This window comes from Hydra vulgaris, chromosome 12, assembly GCF_038396675.1.
Source record: "Hydra vulgaris chromosome 12, alternate assembly HydraT2T_AEP".
Classification (NCBI taxonomy): domain Eukaryota; kingdom Metazoa; phylum Cnidaria; class Hydrozoa; order Anthoathecata; family Hydridae; genus Hydra; species Hydra vulgaris.
In genome coordinates, this window is record NC_088931.1 from 78250793 (window position 1) to 78273908 (window position 23116).

At 29.2% G+C, this 23116-nt stretch overlaps 2 protein-coding genes across 2 annotated transcripts; both read right to left on the minus strand.

The window, feature by feature from the left end:
• Nucleotides 1-423: 423 nt before the first annotated feature.
• Nucleotides 424-1872, minus strand: LOC100200587 (carbonic anhydrase 1). The gene is made up of 2 exons (XM_065814541.1): nt 1699-1872; nt 424-1610 (listed from the first exon to the last, which is right to left on the minus strand). The coding sequence occupies exon 2, from the start codon at nt 1600-1602 to the stop codon at nt 610-612; it is 993 nt and encodes a 330-aa protein (XP_065670613.1). The 5' UTR covers nt 1603-1610; nt 1699-1872; the 3' UTR covers nt 424-609.
• Nucleotides 1873-9046: 7174 nt separating this feature from the next.
• Nucleotides 9047-18103, minus strand: LOC136088377 (uncharacterized). Its single transcript, XM_065812082.1, has 4 exons — nt 18024-18103; nt 14010-14149; nt 13697-13925; nt 9047-10371 (listed from the first exon to the last, which is right to left on the minus strand). Exons 1-4 carry the CDS (start codon nt 18101-18103, stop codon nt 10098-10100), a joined length of 723 nt encoding a protein of 240 aa, XP_065668154.1. The 3' UTR covers nt 9047-10097.
• Between the last annotated feature and the right edge of the window lie 5013 nt (nt 18104-23116).

Genomic DNA, 23116 nt, shown 5'->3' on the forward strand with positions numbered 1-23116 from the left:
TTAAGCTAAGATGTATAACTACATTTACATTTAATCAAAAATTAATTTCGAATTCACTAATTTTGTTACTCTAATTTTTTTTTTCAAAATATAAAAACCTGATAACAAAAAAATCTTTAACAAAGCGTGAATTTAAAAAAAAACCACTTAAATGAAAGTAAAAGAAAAATTTTAAACAAATAAAAATAGCAACAATACATTATATTTAAAATATCCACGACACTGATATCTAATAAAAATCTAGTAAAATCATATATATATATATATATATATATATATATATATATATATATATATATATATATATATATATATATATATATATATATATATATATATATATATATATATATATATATATATATATACATATATATATATATATATATATATATATATATATATATATATATATATATATATATATATATATATATATATTCGATGTTCATAAAACAACAGAGCAATAACAAATTAATGTTGTGTTAAACCATTAAAGTTGCTGGAGGTTGGAGAAACTTTTCACAAACGTTTTGTTACAAAACATACTAAATATATTTTTGTAATTAATTGCACTCTTCAAAGTACAATATATCACACATTAATAAATTAAATCAAACTCTTAAATGATGATCTCACAACTCTATTATTCAAAGGTTGGACTGGTCGAGAATTATTAGTAATAATTGGAGATCCATCAGAAGTTAAATGAATTGGTTTGCTGTGGCTGTTTGGCTCAACCGAATAAGTAATATTTAAACTTTTGAGCTGATCAAGTGAAATCTGAATTGGATCTGGAAACAATACCCATGTTACATTTTCACTTAACGGAGGAATAGTTAGAGAACCAGAGTATGTATAGTAATTTTCAACACGAGAAGAAAGAAGGAAATATGGTGATATATTTATCATATGCTTATCATTAGGATACAACACATTTTTAAAAGCATCGATAATTACATTAAACTCTGTATTTGGTTCATATGAGTCACTTGCATCTATCATTACTCCAAGAACAGTAATGCCATCCTTGGATCTTAATGCTTGTAAATCAGTTTCGTATAAATCTGTATTCCAATGGACAAGATGCAATTCAGCGGCATATTTTTTATCATCAATCGTATGCTCACAGCTTAGATTGCACTGATTTTTGATCACTTCTCCCCAGTGAAAGTGCAGTTCTCTGAATGCATAATTATAACTCAATGGACCTCCACGTAACACAAGGCTTTTAAGATTATCAGCTAAAAATGAAATATTGAAACCAAGATTTCTCACATGAATGTCTATAGGTTTTCTCATTATTTCTAAAGGTTTTAGATTATTGTCATATTCAACACTTTGCGTGACAATATTAATTGGAGATTGATAATTTTTAAGTTGCCATGTTTCTTGCCAACGTTCTGGACCATGTTCTTTTGAATAATCCCAATCAGTATATAAAAGATGATGTGAGTGAATATTTTTGCGTTGAAAATCAAAAATTGTATTAAAAATGCAATTAAAATATGATTTAGTGTTTATTTTACTCGACGACACTAACTTACTACTCAAATTTCTTGATACAAAAAAACATTTTCTACTTGTTTGGCGTACTAACATGATAAATGCTGTAAAAAATAGAAAATAAAAAAAAGAATAATTAAAATATTTGAAAAAGACTTGTGTTCGGTGAAACCATATTTTAATAACACTTACTTGAAAATAACGCTAGTACTCTTATAATATACAAGGGTTTTTATAAGATTACATGCTCGTGGTTATATCATATTATATGATTTCAAAGCAAGTTATTTTTAATATAAATATTATTAATGATACTTGTCAGTTAATAAGTATAAAAAGAGTATTACTTAAAGGTTATTATTTAATTTACTACTGAGCTATTACATAAGTATTATGAAAAAAATGTATGAAGTTTATCACAAAAAAATTTTTGTAAGCCGTTTTCTAACCGGATCAGATCTGGTAACTAATATTTACTTACGTAGACTTAGTTGAAGAAAAGTGCTCATTTAACCAACTACAGTTCGCGGTTCGTTGATTTGTTGATGCATTTTACTGACTACTTTTTAACTTAGTTATTTGTTGATGCGACACATGTAAGTAAAAAGTAGGAAATATTCTTCGAACTCTTAATAAAATAAGTTTCTTTTAAAAAGTAACTTAGAAATGAAAGTTTTTTAAGATTTTGGGCCTATAGTCAGGGCCACTCCTAGCTCACAGTCCTAGTCCTTATATTCAAATGTCAGCCGTGGCGCAGTGGTAGCGCACTTGCCTCAAAAGCAAAGTAGTAACCCACCTCTGGGCAAGTTTTGCGACATCGGTTAGGAAGGAGGCGTGAACTTACAATTAAATGCTCATCCGCGGTGCTCTGTGATAAGACCGTAAGGACTTCTTAAGGCACCTAAATTAAAAAAAAAAAAAAAATATTGCAAAAGGTACAATGTTTTTGGAATTTTAGATTCCATCGTAAGTATTATAAAGCTTTAGATTGATCCGCTTAGGGTTTGATTGGAGCTGCTTTTGAAATCGAGTACCAGAAATTGTTGGATACGCAAATAAAAGCCAAAAGATGTCACAGCTTGAAAACCATCTTCACTATTTAACATATTTTTTTCATTAGTTTCATTTTGATCTTACTCAGCCAGACACCTTTAGAATTCTTCTACAAGGTGATGAAGTTGAATTCCGTTTGAATAAAGTCCATTAGTCTGTCCATTAATAAGAATAATTAATAATGAGAATAATTAATAATAAGAATAATTAATAATAAGAATAATTAATAATAAGAATAATTAATAATAAGAATAATTAATAATAAGAATAATTAATAAAAATAACAGCTCTTGTTTTATTCATTGAGTTTGATTTTTCTGATTGCGTTGCCAAAGAAGTAAACAGGGGAGCATAAATTAAAGCGTGTTTTAATATAAATAAGTTAAATGCAATGTTCACATCGAAAAGCCATAAAAGTTTAGGTTGAATCTTGCTGCATACGTCGATGACAACAATTCGCTCGAGAGAAAGACCAAAACGTAAAACGCTGCAGTAAACAATTTCTTTTACAAGCCGCTTGTTTTAAACAACTCTGTACTGCAGAGCTAAATTATTTAATTCATAGTTGGAAGTATCAGAACAAATGCTTAGCATCGACTAATCAGAAAATACAATTTTTGTTCGAGTTGATCTGAAATTTGAAAGAAGTGTGAAATACTTTTCCACTATTCAACATTTCGTAATCAAGAAGCGTGCATTGCTTTGACCCAGCGGGGGCTAAGCCTCTACTAAATGCTAATGATATTGCTGCATTAGCTGGGTTGGCCAAATCGTCAATACCTTGCGTTAATCTGTCTAGAAGAGCTTGTACTGATGAGGGTAAAAACAGATCTTGAACACTCCAATAATTACCGTAGTAAAATGTACTGTGAGTTTTCTGACCTTGCATTCTTATAGTGAGTTTATTTGACCTACTAACCTTTTAACGCATTGACCTATATTTGCTACCAGTCTTGCTGTAAGGTCTATAGTGAGAACAACGTCGTAAAGCAAACGAACTGACCCCGACACAAATATCATTGAAGGTGATAAAGTTGGAAAACGAATTGAAAACGTTTGACCTGATGGATTTGCCAGTGTTGCCGGATTTAAACTAACGCGATGGTTTGTCTTTCAACGTGACGTTTTTCTTTCACCCTGAACACCATATACCGTAGTAAGGTTGCGCCGAGGGTCTAATAAAGTGCCATAATTTGATTAAAAACTTGAAGTTATTTTTACTATATTTTGCGGTGAGACTGCTATCTAATATATTACTAATTGTGAAATGGCAGAAGCGTAATACCAAAAAAAATACCACTGGTGGATCTTATTGATTCGGATGAAACAGAAGTTGATATACCACGCATTGATTTTTATTATTTAAATCCAAATCAAATATCAGATTAGTTTCGTAAAGAACTTAACAAATTAAACCAAAATAGATTTTGGACGGACAGTAAGCTTTTTAATCGTACAACACCTGACATAGATCAATATTGGTGCGGCCGTGGCGCAGTGGTTAGAGCGCTTGCTTTATTAGCAGGAGATCCAGGTTCGAAACGAGCTCTGGACATAGTTTCGCGTCACGGTAAGGAAGGAGGCGTGAACTTCCTGGTTAAATGCACCTCCGCGGTGCTCTGTAACAAGACAGTTAGGACTTCTTGGGGCACCTAAAAAAAAAAAAAATATTTAGTAAATTATACAACAACTAAACTGTTGAAAAATTTATAACTCTTAGCGAGGCACAAAATTTCAGATTTAATAAAACTAAAATTAAGGGAACATTTTACATAAATGAGACTGAAAGTGGAGTTGGCAAAAAAACACGTGTATTTTAAATTTATGGTACGAGGGGTGATAAAACTTATTCTGCTTAAATAACAAAAACTGACATGCGACAATTTCAATCTATAGTTGAGTATCAGCTAAAGACTTGATTTTAAGATTTTAATAAAAGAGAAAAACCATGAGTACGGTTAAAAAAATGTAAGCAGTATTTAAAAAAAAGAAACGTTTACTTTAGGTAAAAAATCAGAAGATGGCAATAGTGAGATAGGTAAATCTAAAGATAAGTCGGATAGAATTGTTCTTAAAATCTTAAAATTTTTGCAACTGAACTTATAAGCCAATACTATACGATTCGAGAACTCATTAGTACAACTTCTTAAGATGATAGACTTATTTTAAAGTAAAAAATCAGAATTATTTATGTTCACCAAGGATATAAATCTCTGCTGTAATTTTTGCTATTTGTGCAAATATTTACGCGTTCGTTAGAACTTTTAGCGGTAGTTCATCTAATGCTCTAAAGCGAAGGACAAGAGTGATGAAAAAGGGGGTGACAAAAGAAAGACTGATGAAAAAGGAGGTGGAAAAGAAATGACTGATAAAAAAGAAGGTAATGGATCTGAAAAAGATGGTGGTGAAACCACAAAAAATAAAGGTTATCTTGATCATCTTCAAACTCTCTAAAGTGGTCAGCCTCAAAAGCTGTTGACACTATTCCTTTTATAGGTAAAGTCTCATATTGGATTTTTCATACATTACATAAACTAGTTGAATTTATTGCAGAAGAAGTATATATCCTTCTTATAGATGCTGGAGCCATAATCATCATAAGAGTCATCATAAGAGTCATGGATATAATAACTAAAAGAAATGAAGTTTTATAAATAAACGACGTTAAACTAAGAAATGGCTGTCAATGCCACGTTTGGTGGATGGGATTCGCTTAAACATTTTAATCTCAATATAAACAGTGAATTGTGCAAGTATAATGGTTAATAAAGTTTAATTAGCATAACTGTAGTAGGATCAGATAATTTATATCTTGGTGACGACAAACATTATTACTCTAATTTTTAATCCAAACTTTATTTATGAACCCGTAGAGCTTTTACCAAGCGTAATTTTATTAATACAACATGTTAAGCAAACTAACAACGCAGTAAACACGCTTTAGTTGGTCCAACTGACGGGCCAGTATTGGCTACAGTTGGCTAACTGTTGGCATTCCGTGCCAACCATTAACCGATTTTATACCGCGCGTTTTTGAATCGTAAAAGTTTCCGTAAGTTTTATAAATGTATTTGTAGTTATATTTTATGTAAATGTTTAGTCTTAGTGAATTGAGTTAGTTTAACTTGAAGCAATTAATTTTTTTCTTTCAAACGCTTTTTTACCTTTTAATTAAACTTTTAAACTCAAACTCTTTTACCTTTTAATATAACCGTTACGCTGATAAGTACAAATATTTTCCTTTTATCCATTAGTTACGCATTCAGATATAAATTTTGAAATTTGTTAGAGTTTTTAATTTAATTTTATGACACCATTGTTGTATTTGTTTTAGACATTTTAGCTCTATTTTAACTATTAATAAGAGTAAAAATACAGCTAAAATGTATATGTGCGTATGTTTACGTATATATTTCTGTATGTATATGTATGTATATGTATATGTATATATACATACATACATATATATATATATATATATATATATATATATATATATATATATATATATATATATATATATATATATATATATATATACATATATACATATATATATATATATATATATATATATATATATATATATATATATATATATATATATATATATTATATATATATATATATATATATATATATATATATATATATATATATATGTTATAATATAATAATTTATATGTATGCATTTTGTGTTTGAGAGTGACTGAATCTATAAATGTAGGTATAGCTTATATTAGGTATGCTACATGAAATTTTTTTATTGATTAAATTCTAGGTTGTTATATATCATTAGAAAGAGCTTCTATTGAATATTTTAAAATTGAAAGAATTATTAAAATCGAACAATTCCACAAAAAGTTATGACGTTTTAAGTGCCGATTTTTAGATCCTTCAAGTCGGCTTGACGTCACATAAAAACACGGAAATAGCAACCATTATGGTTCGGGGGAAAACAAACTGAGTTTTTAAGTTAAGCGGTATAGCTAAACGATTTACAACCATGCCAAAAAGCTGTTGCGTTCCTGGTTGTCAAACAAATAAATTAAAAAATCCAGAGCTTAGATTTTATTGTTTTCCAGCAACAGAAAGTTTAAGAATAAAGTGGAAAAGTGCTATTCACCGAGCTAAAGTTGATGATTCTGGTAGAGTAAACCACAACAAAAATTGGTCTCCTAAATCAAAATCAACGTATGTCATAGGTTGATTTTGATTTAGGAGACCAATTTTTGTCAAAGTTAGCTGCATCTCCATTTTCTTTAGAAGCTTTGAAGCAAAATCCGTCTGTTTGCATGATGTTGACTGGCTTAGACTTTAAAGTGTTAGAAAAGACAATAATTTATGTATGTGAAGATTTATTTGACAGCAGAAGACCAAAAAAATTAAGTAGTTATGATCAGGTTATTATAACCATAATAAAGTTAAAGCAAAATTTAAATTTTGACTTAATTGCATATATATCTAACATTAGCAAAACAACTGCAATTGAATATTTTTACAAGTGGCTTGATATAATGTATTGGAAACTTAACTTTTTAATAAAAATGCAAGATCAAAATCACATATTCGACACTATTCCTGGCATTTTCAAAGCTAAGTTTCCACGTTTAACATCTATTATTGATTGTTTCGAGACATTTGTTGAAGCACCGCTCTTTCGAAGTTTCGCTGTTAGCAAGGGCTCAATTTTACAGCCAGTACAAAAGGCACTGCACAATTAAAGTGTTTATTTCCTGTACACCTCTTAAGGCAATAAATTTTTTGTGAAAATGTTATAGAGGCAGAGCTTCGGATTTACTAATTACACGGGAATCTGGATTTTTTAGAAAACATATGCCAGGAGACCAAACCTTGGCAGATCGTGGATATCGTGGATTCACTCTACAAGAAGACTTTGCTGCTGGGAGTTCTGCTGAGTTGTTAATTCCTGCATTTACACGGGGAAAAACAGTTATTTGCCAAAGAAATTGAAACATCTAGAAAAATTGCATCTGTTAGAATTCATATTGAACGAGTAATTGGATTGATGAAAAACAGATACACTATATTAAAAGGTATCATACCATTAAAGATTATAAAAAAATATTAAGGATGAGTCTGCAAATAGTATTTTGGCAAACTGAGATAAAATAGTTACTGTATGTGCTGTTCTGACAAATTTGGGAGAAAGCATTGTATTTAATGATATGAAAATCTAAGATTTACTTTGTAATGATTTATTGTGTCTATATATATATATATATATATATATATATATATATATATATATATATATATATATATATATATATATATATATATATATATATATATATATATATATATATATATATATATATATATATATATATATATATATGTATATATATATATATATATATATATATATATATATATATATATATATATATATATATATATATATATATATATATATATATATATATATACTATGTATATTTTGTGTCAGTTTTTACATCTCTTTACGGTCTTCGAGAGTTTTTTATTGTTAAATAATTTTTTTTAAAAAAAGCAAATAACATTTACATGTAAAAATCATGTTATTTTTAAAAATTATAACTCATTATATGCTACTACAACCAGTGCTTTTGAGAGGAAGAGGTAAAGAAGGCAATTTAACCAGGGCACCAAGATTGAAGGGGCGCCTGCTGACCGGGTAATTTTTTTTTTTTTACAATAAATCGAACAAATACTAATGAATGTAAATGTGAAATCTGCTTATTTTTTGTATTTGAGGTTTAAATTTAGTATTTGGAATAAAAATGCACAAACTGCAAAAATAACATTAAACTATATTTATAGATTAGAATCCGTGTTATGAGCAAAAAAAGAGGCAGACCTTCTGTTTCGTCTGCTTAACCTGAGATATTGAAATTAAGATTATTTCCTTTGAACGTGTTTTGTCAATCCTTGCCTAATAAGAAAATAGCAGAAAAATATTTTTTTAGTCAAAGCTTGACCACCAATGCTCTCCACTGTTTCTTATGCTTTTTTTTTTGGCTTGAAGGAATCATTGCACTAAGCGTCGCACTTCTAATAATAAAGGAAATAGGCTAATAATCCGAGCGTCGCACTTCTAATAATAAAGGAAATAGGCTAATAATCCGAGAACCATCGAATATTTTGAAATATTTTTGACACATGATATTTTATACTTATTTTTTTGGCTATTGAAAAATAAAAAAAAACAGAGTCTCTTAACATTTAGTTTACCGGTAACAAAGGGTCGTTACCCGTAATGCTCCAAAATAATCCTAATAACAACTTAATCGCACAAAGAGAGTTTATACATTTATGATATTAGGGCTATTAAAATATTATAATTTTTTCGTCTTTGGAAAAGATTTTTTATCACTGGGTAAATAGCATTGGCAAAAATATTTTTTCTCATAAACTAAGATAAATAAATTTAAAATGATATTGTTTCTTTTTGTTTATTCAAGTTTATACATTGTTTGCAGTACCATGTTTTACCTTTCGGCAGTCAAAAATACAAATCGGGTGATACCATTTATCACATTTATCGCACATCACCATACAGTCTAATTCTTCAGGAAACTCACAATTTTCAATACAGTATATCACTTTTTTAACTTCTTTAGAGTATGGCTTTCCGGAGCTGACGGTGTGGAACATTCTAGCTTCCGAGTAATCAATTCGGGCAAAACGTATTTTTTCCAAAAAGAATCACATTTTTCATAAATAATGTTAATGAAATTGATATCCTTTTCAACATTAATAATTACAGATTCAGAAGGTGTCCATACCACAAAATGACAAAACAATGTTTCAGTGGACATCATTTCATGTTGCACTTGAAAGTAATAATTACTCTTTCTTAGAAAGTAACCATTTCCGTCTCTTCCAATGTAAAACTTACCACCTTCGATTTCTTCGTGAAGTGACTTATCCTGTAGGGTATAAGGACACTTTACCTCAAGTAAACTATAGCCACAGCAAGAGCAAAACACTATACCATCCGGTGAAGCTCCATACCAAGGTTTGTTTTTGAACACACAAAAACCTATAGATTCCACTTGAAAATCTTCATGAATGGGAATGGTATCATTTAGTACTTAGGGTACTTTAGGGTATCCAGAGCAGATATTTCTGAAGAATTCAATAGCTTCTTTTTCATGTTTTTTTACCCACATTAAAGCTGGAGTTCTAACTTCACTCTTAGCAATTTGACAAATTTTTTTCACTAAATTGGCATTAGAGTTGTCAAATGATGCATGGTATACTTGACTTACAGATCCAGTTATTCTCCTTACTCGTTGGTCAAACCACGTAGAAGAATAATATTGTATTCTTGTTGCTTCCTCAATGTACACAATATCTGCATGACTAAGAGTCAAGTGGGTGGTTAACACTTCATGGTATTCTTCTAACAATATATTGGTGTCAGCACCATACAAATTTCTTAACGATGGTGGTAGTGTCTGCAGTTTTACTACTTTGCAAATAAATTTTCTATTGAAATTGCTAAAAAGACTCAAGCCAACACTTTTTGGTTACACAGATTCAATTTCTTTGAAAAAGTTCATTTTAGAATTATATGTTGGAATGTTACTATTTACTGTTGGCAATAAAACTTTGTTAAACTTTTGTTTTGCTGCATCTGAATAAATAATAATTTTAGCAACAGGACAACCTGTAATATTTCTTACAAATGTTTGATTCCATACACATGTTAACTCAGTTGGAGTGGGTGATGTTAAACCAATGCGTACTGCAGCTTCAATCTTATATAACACAGCCCCAACATGAGAGCATGTTTCACCTAGACTTTAAAAATTTTGAAATATCAGAAATATTATATATACATATATATATATATATATATATATATATATATATATATATATATATATATATATATATATATATATATATATATATATTAGGGCTGTCCAGAAATTATTACACAACCCAGAACATAGCCTAGTGAAGTTTTTCCCATTATACTATCAATTCTTTATTGAAAAACATTTTTTACAGATTTATTTAAAGTCTTCTAGGGGTTGCTCAAAGCTCTTGAACATTTTAACTAAAATATAACAGAAAATGTATTAAAACGCTATCTTACTTTTGTTCTTACTTGGTCTTACTCAATTAAATTTATTAAAGTAATTATGGAAATTGTTATTTTTTATATAGTAGTAATATGATGCACAACTTGTACATGCTTGTTTACGTTCTACATATATTTCTGGAAAATAATTCAATATTTTCATAGTTTTTAAGGTCCAAAATGAGGAAAAATGTCGAAATTGTCACTTCAAGTTAGTAAGTTCAAGTTATTAGTTTCAAATGTTTAGTGTTTTTTTGTCAAAACTTGGAAACAGCTTCCGATGTTGTTCCACACCTTGCAATAGCCATGCTCTCTGTTGTTCATCTGTTGTTATTATTGTTGCAAAATCTGAGATTAGTTTGACGCCTCGTTCGGCAGCATCGTTGACAACTTTTACTGTTCGAACAAACTTTTCAGCAACTTGGAAGTCTTCATCTGCTGCCCATTGATTCACTGGTTTAGCAAGCCAATCTCTTCTGATGTTGAGATTCTGGAACAACAGATGTGACTCCGGTCCTAACAGACTCTTCAGTGTTGTGTTGCATTTGATTTGTCTGAAGATTGGTTTACCCGTTCGGAAGTTTTCAGGCACTGCTATTGTCCACAATTTGTTTGCTATTTCTTGCTTAACATGGTCACTCATTTTAGGATGATGACTAAATAAAGCAAAAGGAACAACTTCTTCAGTGAGGTACCATCGATGGTTGTTTAGTTTGGCTACCACAACATCTGCAATTTCTCTGTCTACATTGCAAAAATCCATCATGTCATGAATGAGTTCTAGATCGTTTACGGGAGCATCGGCTCCAATACTGGCTTGCATCCATGCTGAGGTGTAAAAAAGAGCCAAGAATCTGTTTATACGTTCCAGTTTAATCACAGTTTCCTTGTCGTATTTCATTGCTTTTGAAAACATGAACATCTTCCCAGCATATATGTTGCAAGCCATCCAACGAGCCTGATGTATGGCTCCAGGTTTAAGGAAATGGGTACCACGAGGTGGTGTTTCACCCAGAACAATAAGATTATTTTCTGCGCACTCTCGGTAGTCATCCCGAGGAAACACAGATGATTCCTTGCTATTTAGCAGCATTTTTAAATTTTCAATGAATCGTTCTTTAACTTCCACCAAACATGGATTTTCAATTTTCAGCAACTGGATAGGTGATTGCTTATCGAGACCTGACCATGCCACTTTGAAGGTAGCAAACATTTTGTTTTCTGGTCCTCTGATTTCACCAAACAGTGATTTCCAAACAGCGCTAGCTACAAGTTCAAGGATATGGTGACGACAAGCAAGATAAAATAGCTTTTTATCAACAAGTTCTTCGATAAGTTTAGCTGCACCCTTATGGACCCCACTCTTGCTTGCTGTAGTATCAAATACCAAAGCGACAACTGATTCTTTTAATCCCCATGCTTCTAAGAGATAATATGAGGCATCAGCTTGAGTTTGTCCTTTAGAATCTCCTAGTTGTGGCACACCCAGCAATTTTCCCGATGAAAATTCTGGTGAACCTGACAGAAGAATTGCTAGACGTTCAAACTTATCACCAAAAGAGTCCTGCAGTAACTTTCCATCCCAGTGCATGGCACCAAATTGAGGTGGTTTTTCCTTTATTTTCTCCATTATGTTTTCTGCAATGTGCTGTCTGTTTGACATTCGCTTTCGACGCGTAGTTGAACGGGATACATCGAAGTTGTCTAGATTGCCACCCGCTGCTTTTATTATAGCTGAAACTATCATTGTAGTTTGATTGTCGGACAACTTTAACCGATCGGCTGCTGTCGTTAACTCGTCACATTCCATAACTTTTCTGGGAACTTGAAGTGTAACAAATTCTTGAAACTCTATTTTTTCAATAATGTGATCTGGCTCAAAATCCGGATCAATTTCCGTACAACCAACTTGTGCATCATCCTCGGACTCTTCAAAAAATTCATTTCCTTCTAGCTCTGCAGCTGCTCTTTTCTCTAGTCTTTCTGTTTCTTTTTCTTGTCGTTGTTGCTGCTGTTCAATTCTGGTCAGAAACTGTAAAGCCTTTGCTTCAAAAATTTTATCCTGCCCATTCATACTAGACTTTCTTTCATGTTTCTGATCAAGATAAAACGCAATGTCATCATCTTTGTGTTTCTGAGATAGAAGTCTAGATTTTCTTATGTCATCAATTGCATCTGGAGCACCAATGTCGAAAAGCATATCAAGCTCTGGGATGAAGTTTTCTCGTTTGTTACCAGGGTCGGTAGCACGACTTCTATTTTTTTTTAAATTATGTTAGTGTATTTTACAAATAGAGTGCTCAATGTTCTTAAAGAACAGAGCAATAATAAATTAGTAAAAAACACTTATCTAACTTTTATCTTCTACTTTAAGTTTCACCATTGCTGGATCATCAGGAAGAGTATATATATATTATATATATATATATATATATTATATATATATATATATATATATATATATATATATATATGTATGTGTGTGTGTATATATATGTATGTATATGTGTGTGTATGTGTGAACTAAAAAATATATAACAGGGGCGGATACAGGATATTTTATGGGTGATGATTATTTATTTATTTGCAAAATCCTCTAGCCTGCGGGGAGGGGGAAGTGGACAAAGGGAGGGGGTGGACTGTTGCAGACAATAAATGGCAATTCGTCATCAAAGCGCCATCACTGTCTTATTATTACTTACTTGACATTATTCTAAAATATCCATCTAAAATAAAATGAATAAACTGTTGCCATGGCTATTCTGTTCATAAATCAGACATTTATTACTTGTCTAATTTATTTAACGAAGTGCACCAACGAGAAGGTAAGCCATAGGACTTTGCACTCCATCTGTTAAAGGTCATAAGGCCTAAAGTTACCAACTTATATATAAATATTATTATAATATAAATTTAAATTTAGAGTTTTTCATATTACGAAACAAATTTATTCAGAATTTGTTAAAATATTATAGGTGAATTCTGGGCATCATAGGATACCCCCTAGATCTGCCCCTGCATAAAATATGAACTACTTACCCAGCCATACAATTGCAATGACCTGCCAGGACAGTCCCATCTGATTTAAGAGCTACCCATGGCTTGTTACATTCATCAGTAGTCCGATAAGATGGTCTCACATCAGCACGCATAGTATATACACCACTTTCTAATTTGAAATGAACAGTTCTTTGAACCCAGCCTGATATAAAAAATTTCCACGCATCCAGTGATTTAAAATTTTCCATCGCTTCTAGGGAATAAACACCTGTAATTTAAAAACTAAAAACTAAATAAAATCATGAACCCTTAAGAATTGATTAAACTTGAAAAAATATTAAGACCAACTTACACGGAGTCTTGATAAGGTAGTGATACAAATGATGATAAGTCAGTTGTGGCCATTCATTAGGGTTGTCAATCCAATTGTCTGCTGGAAACTTGTAAAGACATTGACTTAAACTTGAAAAAACAGTAAGAGTAAACTTAATCCTAAAAAAACAGTAAGAGTAAACTTAAAACTGAAAAAACAGTAAGAGTAAATAGTAAAATCAAGTAGTCAAGCATGCTTTGAAAAATAAAAAGTTTTTTTTTAATTTTCTTATAAGATTTATAATACATTAAACAGTAAATCTTATAAAAAAATTAGGCTTGAATAATCTATTATAATATTAAATATTAAGTTAAAAAAGTAAACTAAATGTTTATTCAGAACTTATAGTTTAGAGAACTTTACTTTTCTTAAAAATTAAAATTAATTTAATATTAAAAGTTCATCATACATAACATCTATGATTATTAATTATGATTATAAGTTATAAAAGATATAATACTAATTATGCTTAATACTATCAAACATAATATCTATGATTATTAATTATGATTATAAGTTATAAAAGATATAATACTAATTATGCTTAATATTATCAAACATAATATCTATGATTATTAATTATGATTATAAGTTATAAAAGATATAATACTAATTATGCTTAATATTATCAAACATAATATCTATGATTATTAATTATGATTATAAGTTATAAAAGATATAATACTAATTATGCTTAATATTATCAAACATAATCTCTTATTGTTCATAATCTTTTAAACAATAATAAAAAATGATGCATAATAAAAAATTATAATTTCAGATTATTTAAAAAGTGCTACCAAGTAATGTCAACTTTTCATTATATCTTTCTTTAGATGTTGTATCTAGATTTTTAAAATAATCATAAATAGATTCCATAATGCTAAAAATAAACTAATAAATGCAATATTTATATAGAAGATAACGCTAGCCACAAAGTTTGCTTTCCCCTAAATCATAATGCCTTCCAAACGCGAATTTTGATCACGTGATTTTCCGACTTAAAGGATATATGGATTTGTTGACTTTTTAACTAAAATTATTATAACTTTGTCAACTCATATAAAACTTAGTTTCAATAGATAGATATAAGAACAGCCTACACATTAACACTGTCCTACACCCTCAGGGTGTATCTGGTAGGCTAGAGGGGCCACCCAAACTCCACCTTCACTGTCATAATATCAATAATTCATCTTTAAAAGAGTATTTTTTTTGTAATTGCTAGTTTTTATATGCAAGTAGTTGCTTTTATTTCCTTCTTGAACAAATACAAGAGGTTGATTTTTGAGTCAGGGTGTATGTGGGGTTGGGGTAAGCACGTATTATTGAAAACACCCTATTAAGGTGTAAGACCCCTCAAAAATCATTAAAAAATCAAAAAAAAATTTGTGTAATTCTGACATGAAATTTATCGCTGAACTCGAATTTGAAAACCATTTCTTCAAGTAAGATTTAGTTCTTGAAATATAAATCTATTCCTTCGAGTAGGTAAATTTGATCTGCCTAGCAACACGCATAGCAACAGGTTTTTAATCAGAATCGCAAGCTTTTTTTTTTTTTTTGATATGTAATAAACTTTTTTAACAATGGGTAAATCATGAGTCAAACAAAGTACTCAAAGTAAAAAATCCAAAAAATTTTATTTAAATAGATACACTAAAACTTTGCCAATCGATTCAACTTTATCAGTTGCTCCTGTTATTAGTTATGAAAACTTCTTTAAATTTATCAATATCCTCAATAAAAATTGAGAAAATTGAGACAACTCAGCATAATAAAAATAAAACTGTTGGTTATTGAACTGTTGGTATTGAAATTTTGTCTGGTGTAATTAATCAACTATGTTGTAAAAAATGTTTACAATCAGAATTCAATCTTTCAGAATGTTTCCTCTAAAGAAAAGGACTCAACTCAACGTTTAATATTCGCTGCTCTAACTGCAATGAAAAAACTGAACTTTATACTTTAAAGACATACTCTGGGAAAAATTTTTGAATGTAAATAATAGAATAGTTTATTTAATGCGTCATGTGGTCAACTTATTTCAGAATTAGAAAAGTTTACATCTCTAATGAACATTCCTAAAACCATGATTAAAAATGATTACAACAAGATAAATAAATCTGTTTCCTGACCATTGGTCAAGTGCCAGACCTTCGAAACTCCCTGATGACAATTAATGGTCCTGATGAGAATGTCATCTTGACACTACATGGGTAATTGGATAATAAAACACCTATATTTTAATCATATATCACTCAATACACTGATGCTTGTCATTCTAAAATTTATATTAATACTTCCAGAATTTATATTTGCTGATTTATGCCTATAGAGTTATACTTAAACCAAATTGTGTCATTAAAACAATTCTCTAACACCTATTTAACACAATAACTGTGTGAAATAACCAGTTTAATGTACATAATACATATAAATAATTTATGGATGCCTTGAAATATATATGTATGTCCATGGGGTATATGTGTGTGCATACACATGCATGAGCACATATACTTGTATGTGTTTGTATGAATATATACGTAACTATGTTTATCAGTGGGTGTATGTACATATGCATATATTTATGAATATATTTGTAGACAGATACATACCTATATATGTATGTTTTTGGGTGTATATATATATATATATATATACATATATATATATATATATATATATATATATATATATATATATATATATATATATATATATATATATATATATATATATATATATATACATTTAGTGGGTATGTGTGTATAGCCAGAATGCATAATCACTGCCCAGTCCTACCTAGTTTCACATTAGGTTTTCTAGTACTACATTATGTGTTTGTGCATATCAGGCTGTACATAATATGTCTAATGTTACTATAGATATACATGATATTTAATACATAATTACTGTCAAATACACTAAAGATACTACATCTAATATTCTTTCCATAGTCACATAGTCACTGCATCCTTTTACTATATATATTTATCATACCTATAATGCAAGCAACACCACACTAACTATATATAAAACGAATCATTCCACTCCAAATATTCTACTCCAACTCTGTTACACACACCATCTGATAACTACTTAAAAAACAAATAATTCTACTCCAACTCTGTGACATACACACATACACATCCCTCGATTAAAGATAAGTAATAACACTTAAATTATATTTAAATATAACACACATGTTAGTGTTAATGTATCATTCTCACACTGTTAAAATACTATAACAATGCTAATAAAGAGTTATTAAACTAATAAGGAATAAAAAAACACAAATTCACATTATTACTAGATACCACATAACTTAACTGTGATAACTAGCTTCTAACCACTAATATTATTTTGATACAAAAAACTAGTATGGTATGGTTGAAATAGCGTTTACGTATATGAATATACGTAAACACTTCCTCAACCATACTATACATACAGTTTGTTTAACTGAGAAGAGGCTACCTGCCACCTGTTTTATAAAACTAATAATTCTTCTCCACTTCAGATACTCCTGGTAACATTACAGTCACATGACATATTCACAATTACTCTCATAACTTATACAAAATTCCATATAATCTTAGATTATCAGTTGTAAAACATATATGTACGGATTAGTAGTTTGTTAAATATATACACATGTTATTGCTACTATATTGGTGTTATTCTATTTAAATTTTCTAGATTATCAAGTTGCAACAGTTTGTTATTGTAAAATACATGTTATCTTAAAATACATGTCATATAATATACTTTACACCAGTTTTAATGACTTTCAACCAATTTTATACTAACAACTCGTACCATCAAGACATTATTTCTACTACAGTAAACACGCACATATACACAGCATCGACTGTCTACATTACATACACATCTATAAGACTCAAAACAGTTCACAAATCTCACTGACACTCATTATACTGAAAACAAAACACTGCACTTATCGACACTCGTGTCAAAAAAGTAACTTACAATTGTATGCAAGTTGTACTGAGCCCCACCAAGAGTCCTTTGGTCCCAGTGTCAATCCAAAAGTCTGTAGCAATCGTCATAACGGGATACTCTGAGAATAGTCCTTTTGGGATAACACAATGGGATACCTTCACAAGATACCCTGGTGTAGACCCAGAGTGGAACTTCTTTTGGGACGCCAGTCTCGGTTGAAAGTTGGAGGTCTTCTTGTGTTCATACTGTACCAAAAGGTGCGAATCCATACGGTACTCGAGACGTCCATGATACACTTATCTTGATAATTTTATGTTGACCACCCTAATAATACATACCACATGATAACTACGTATAAAACTAATAATTCTGCTTCATCACTGATACTGTTTACACATCACACTTGACACTAACAACAATTTAAACAACAGTAAATGACTCTTATGTATCCCAACTATTGTTTATTTTTATTGTTTATTTTTACAACATTATACTTATCATTTTTTTAGTAATTTTCTACTTTAAGGCTCTTTGTTTTCCACTGGACATCTTTCCTTTTGTACTTTTATCTCACTCTGGTAAACTCTTTTTAACTTACTATTCATCACTAAGGCGTTCACTGCTCGTTGCAGCTTCACTAAAATGCTTTGCATTTACAAGAAAAATTGAATTTACAAGAAAAATTGAATGTAAATAATAGAATAGTTTATTCAATGCGTCATGTGGTCAACTTATTTCCGAATTAGAAAAGTTTACATCTTTAATGAACATTCCTAAACCTATGATTAAAAATGATTACAACAAGATAAATAAATCTGTCTCTGATTGTGCTAAAATTGTCGCAAAAGAAACAATAATTGATGCTCTTAAAGAAATTTGTCAATCTTTTTCAAATATTGTTGAAACTGCATTATCAGCTGATGGTAGCTGGCAACATAATGGGTTTTCTTCATTAAATGGAGTTATTACAGCAATATCAATGGCCACAGGTAAAATTCTTGATTACGAACCAATGAGTCGGTCATGCAAAGCACGTAGTCTAAAATTAAAACTTAAAGAAATAATCCTTTTTGAAGCTTGAAAGTTATCATATGTTTGTAAATACAATTATCATGGCTCTGCTTCTGGCATGGAAATAATTGGTGCACAAAGAATATTTGGTCGTTCTATTTTACAAAGTAAACTAAGGTATGTTAACTATTATGGTGATGGCGATTGTTCAAACATAAACAAAAAGCGTTAAATTTTCATAGAGTATTAAAATCGACCAACATCTAAAAAGCGAAAGCAAGTTATTTGTGGATCCAAAAAAAAAGATGATTTAGAGAATGACCAAGAAGGTTATCTATACGATTCTGGCTCTTGTTCTTATAAATAACAGATTTTAAATTGGGTATTTGACATTTTTATTTGGTAAAATTGTTAATGTAATATATAAATACTTTTTTCTCAAATTATCAATTTCTAACCTCCCGGCCATCCTATCTCATTAACTGTATGTCAGATTTTCATGAAATTTTCACCAAATGATTATTGCATCTAGTTTTACAATTCGAATTAAAAGTTTTACAATACTGTTAGGAGTTTTTGATTTATAGAAGATTTAGTTCACAAGAATGCATTTTTTTAAATACACCATTTTGAATAACTCGGCATAGCTTAAATACTTTGTTTTTTAGAACAATTTTAGTTCAGTTTGTAGATTATTATGTAGTTAATCATATGTCAAAAAGTCATATTCTATATGCTTTCGGTTACTGAGATAGAATGGCCGGGGTGGTCTAAACATTTGTGGGTGTCTGGCATTTTATTTCGTAACCATGGCAACTAATAAATTTATTTTGGATTATTTAAAATCCTGTTATATAGTTGTTTCTCAGAATATACTTGGTTTTTTGTTAAAAAGATTTTTTCAATAAATAATTTTTTGAGGGGTCTTATACCTTAATAATTTTACACTAATAGTAATATTATTACTAATAATAATAGTATTACTATTAGTTTTACTGTTTCTATTCAAAAATCAACAAATAAATTTAAAAATGAAATTATTAAAATTCTTACAATTTAACTTTTCACTCATTTTATCTAAATAAAGCAACATTATAAAATTATTAATTATGATAGTAATAATATAAACAAACAATAATATAAACCTTTTTAAGTTAAAAAGGTTTATATTATTGTTATTTAACATTAATTTATTGTTATTGTTATTAAAGTACAACAATGTATCAATAATAATAAAATTTAACCTGCAAAGAATTTTATCTCGTACTCCTCCCCCCCCCCTTCCCACAAATGATTAAAAAAAAAGGAAATTAGGTACCAGAATTGTCCATCTAAATACGGTGTCACTGCCTCTGAATCTGGTAACGAAATTTGGCAGGAACATAAAAAATATGCTAACTCGAGTGTCAAAAAAATTGAGAGTTTGTCAGGCTTTATCTTCAATAATTCCTTGATGCAGAAAGTAAAGAACCGTTTTGGCAAAACTTTTGAATACCAACATATCTATTTATAAAGTTCATGATTTTTATTCAGAAAACACATATTATTAAATTTTATTCATTCAAGTTTTTAAAAAATATCTATGTTGGTATGAAATTCCGAAAAATAAATCAACAAAAGTCTGTACAAGATTATAGAAAAAAGGAAATTAGGTACCAAAATTGTGCGCCCAAATAGAATATCACCGCCTCTGAATTCGGCAATAAAATTTGGCAGGAACATAAAAAATGAGTATACTCGAGTGTCTGAAAAAGATAGAGTTTGTCAGGCTTTATCTTCAATATTTGCTCGATAGAGAAAGTAAATAACAGTTTTGAATATCAATAAACCCACTCATAAAATTCGTCATTGTAATCAGAAGACACATATTATTCAAGTTAAATCATTATATTTTTGAAAAAATATCTATGTTTATATGAAATTCTAAAAAATAAGTCAACAAAATTTGGTACAACCACTATATCAAAAATCAATCTTCAAATAGCGTTGCACAAAATTTCAGTACATTTTATTGGTTGCGTAAAACGCGATTTCCGCATACCTACTTATATGGTATTATTTTTAGCACTTTCTTAAACGACTACTTCTTCTATGCCCTTATTGTTATTGACAATAATTTATCGATACATAGATTTTCGATTCATATATGATGTTTTCCTTTGTATTTACTTATTCATTTCATTTTTTCATTTAAGATTTATCATATGATGGATTTGTGAGATATAGAAGAACACAGCATTGTAAACTTGTATAAATTTTTTAAAAACATCCAGTAATAATTAGTCTGGTCAATATCTAAACTTCAATGTTGCATATGTCATTTTTAAGTAGTTTCTAGGCTTTTCTAAATGTGTTTCTTATTCACATGGTTTTACAAGCAAGGTCTACAAGCAAATTTGAGCTGAAAGAATTGATGTTGTTCTTTGTTTAATTTAATTTGTTTAAATATAGTAGTTTTAATAAATAAATGTTTGTTTGTTCTTGGTTTTTTAGTTATTTGTTTTCAGATTCTTAAGAACTAGGCAACTTAGCTAAGCAAATTTTGTTTTAATTTTTAGTGCAATAGGAAAGAGCTGAAAGGGTTTTTTAGTCACTTTACACAGTATAACTGGCACTGATTTGAGTAAGTTTACTATATTTTTTTATTTTATATTAAATATATATTTTATGTATTTAACATGGAAAACTGACTGTGATTTGTTGACACAAAAGTTATCAACAAATCGCAGTCAGTAATTTATTGATCACTTACTCAAATAATTTTGTGCATTGCATTCTAGATTCTTTGTTTAATCAAAAATAATTGATGTAAATAAATATTGTTTAATATTTTTGATAAATGACTTATGTATATAAACATAAAAAGATACGGATTTCAATAATTCCTTAGTTTAATTATAGTCTTTGATTAGAAAAGATCACAATTTGTAAGATTCTTTTACATTTTTTTATTATTCAGTTGTAACAATAGTAACATTAGTGGTAATATTTTTGATGATAAAAGTGGAATTGAAGTGGATAATAGTAGGCTCAAAGAAGTTATTAATGTAAATGCTAATAGGTGACTTGAAAATAGCTGTTGTCAAGTGAAAGAGATAGATGAAAATAATTGTTGTTGAAATGTAAGAAATGATGCTCAGCGAGCAGAAAACTTACTTGCCAGAATTCAGTGTCAAGCAGTGTTAATGTCTGTTAATTTGATTTTACTTTTGGCAATTTAGAACAAAGCAAAGTATGATTTTTAATATTTATGATAACAATTAATAACAGTTTTCAATTTAAATGATTTTAAATTTTTTTATAATTTCAAACCTAATTATGTTCTTTTTTTTTTTTAGTTGCCTTTGTCGTCACTTGATTAGTTTGCTTACTATTGAAACATGGTTTTAATTTTGTAAATTTAATATGATGTGAAATTTACTCTATTAGTTATTAATCAACAGTTAGAGAGAAGCTGGAGCTTAATTAAGAAATGCTGGAAATTAAAACAAACGTAAAAATAATTTTTACTATAATTGACCCTCGTTTGTTCAAATATTGTAATAAATAAAATCTTTTTAGTCCAAGTGTTTTAGTTAATAAAATATCTTATTAAGTTGTAGTGTTATTTGCCAGTGTTACTACATTGTGTTGTCTAGCCTTTTTATAATCTTTTCTTTTTTAATTACTCTGGAGACAGTAATGTGTGCTGACAAATATTTTATGCTATGCGCTATTGTTACTGTGTTTTGTGTTGATAGGCTGTTATTGCTATTTTTTATTCTTTATATTTTCTGTTATATTATTATCCTAATTCTACTAACAATAAAATGCAAATAATACTTTTGCAATTAAAAATTGTAATTTTTTTTTTCATTACTTATTTTAGGTATTTGCAAACTTTACTTGACTTTCCTTTTCTGGTACCTGTGTTGTGACAGATCTTAAAAAGAACTTAACTGATGTTAATGCGGTATTAATGTCGTTAACTATAAGCAATGACATTGCTGATAATGAGTCAAAGTTAAAATATTATTTATAGATAAATTTGTATTTAATTTTTTAGATAATATATCAAGTTATTAATGTGTTTTTGTTATTAATGATTTAATTACTCATAACCCATATTA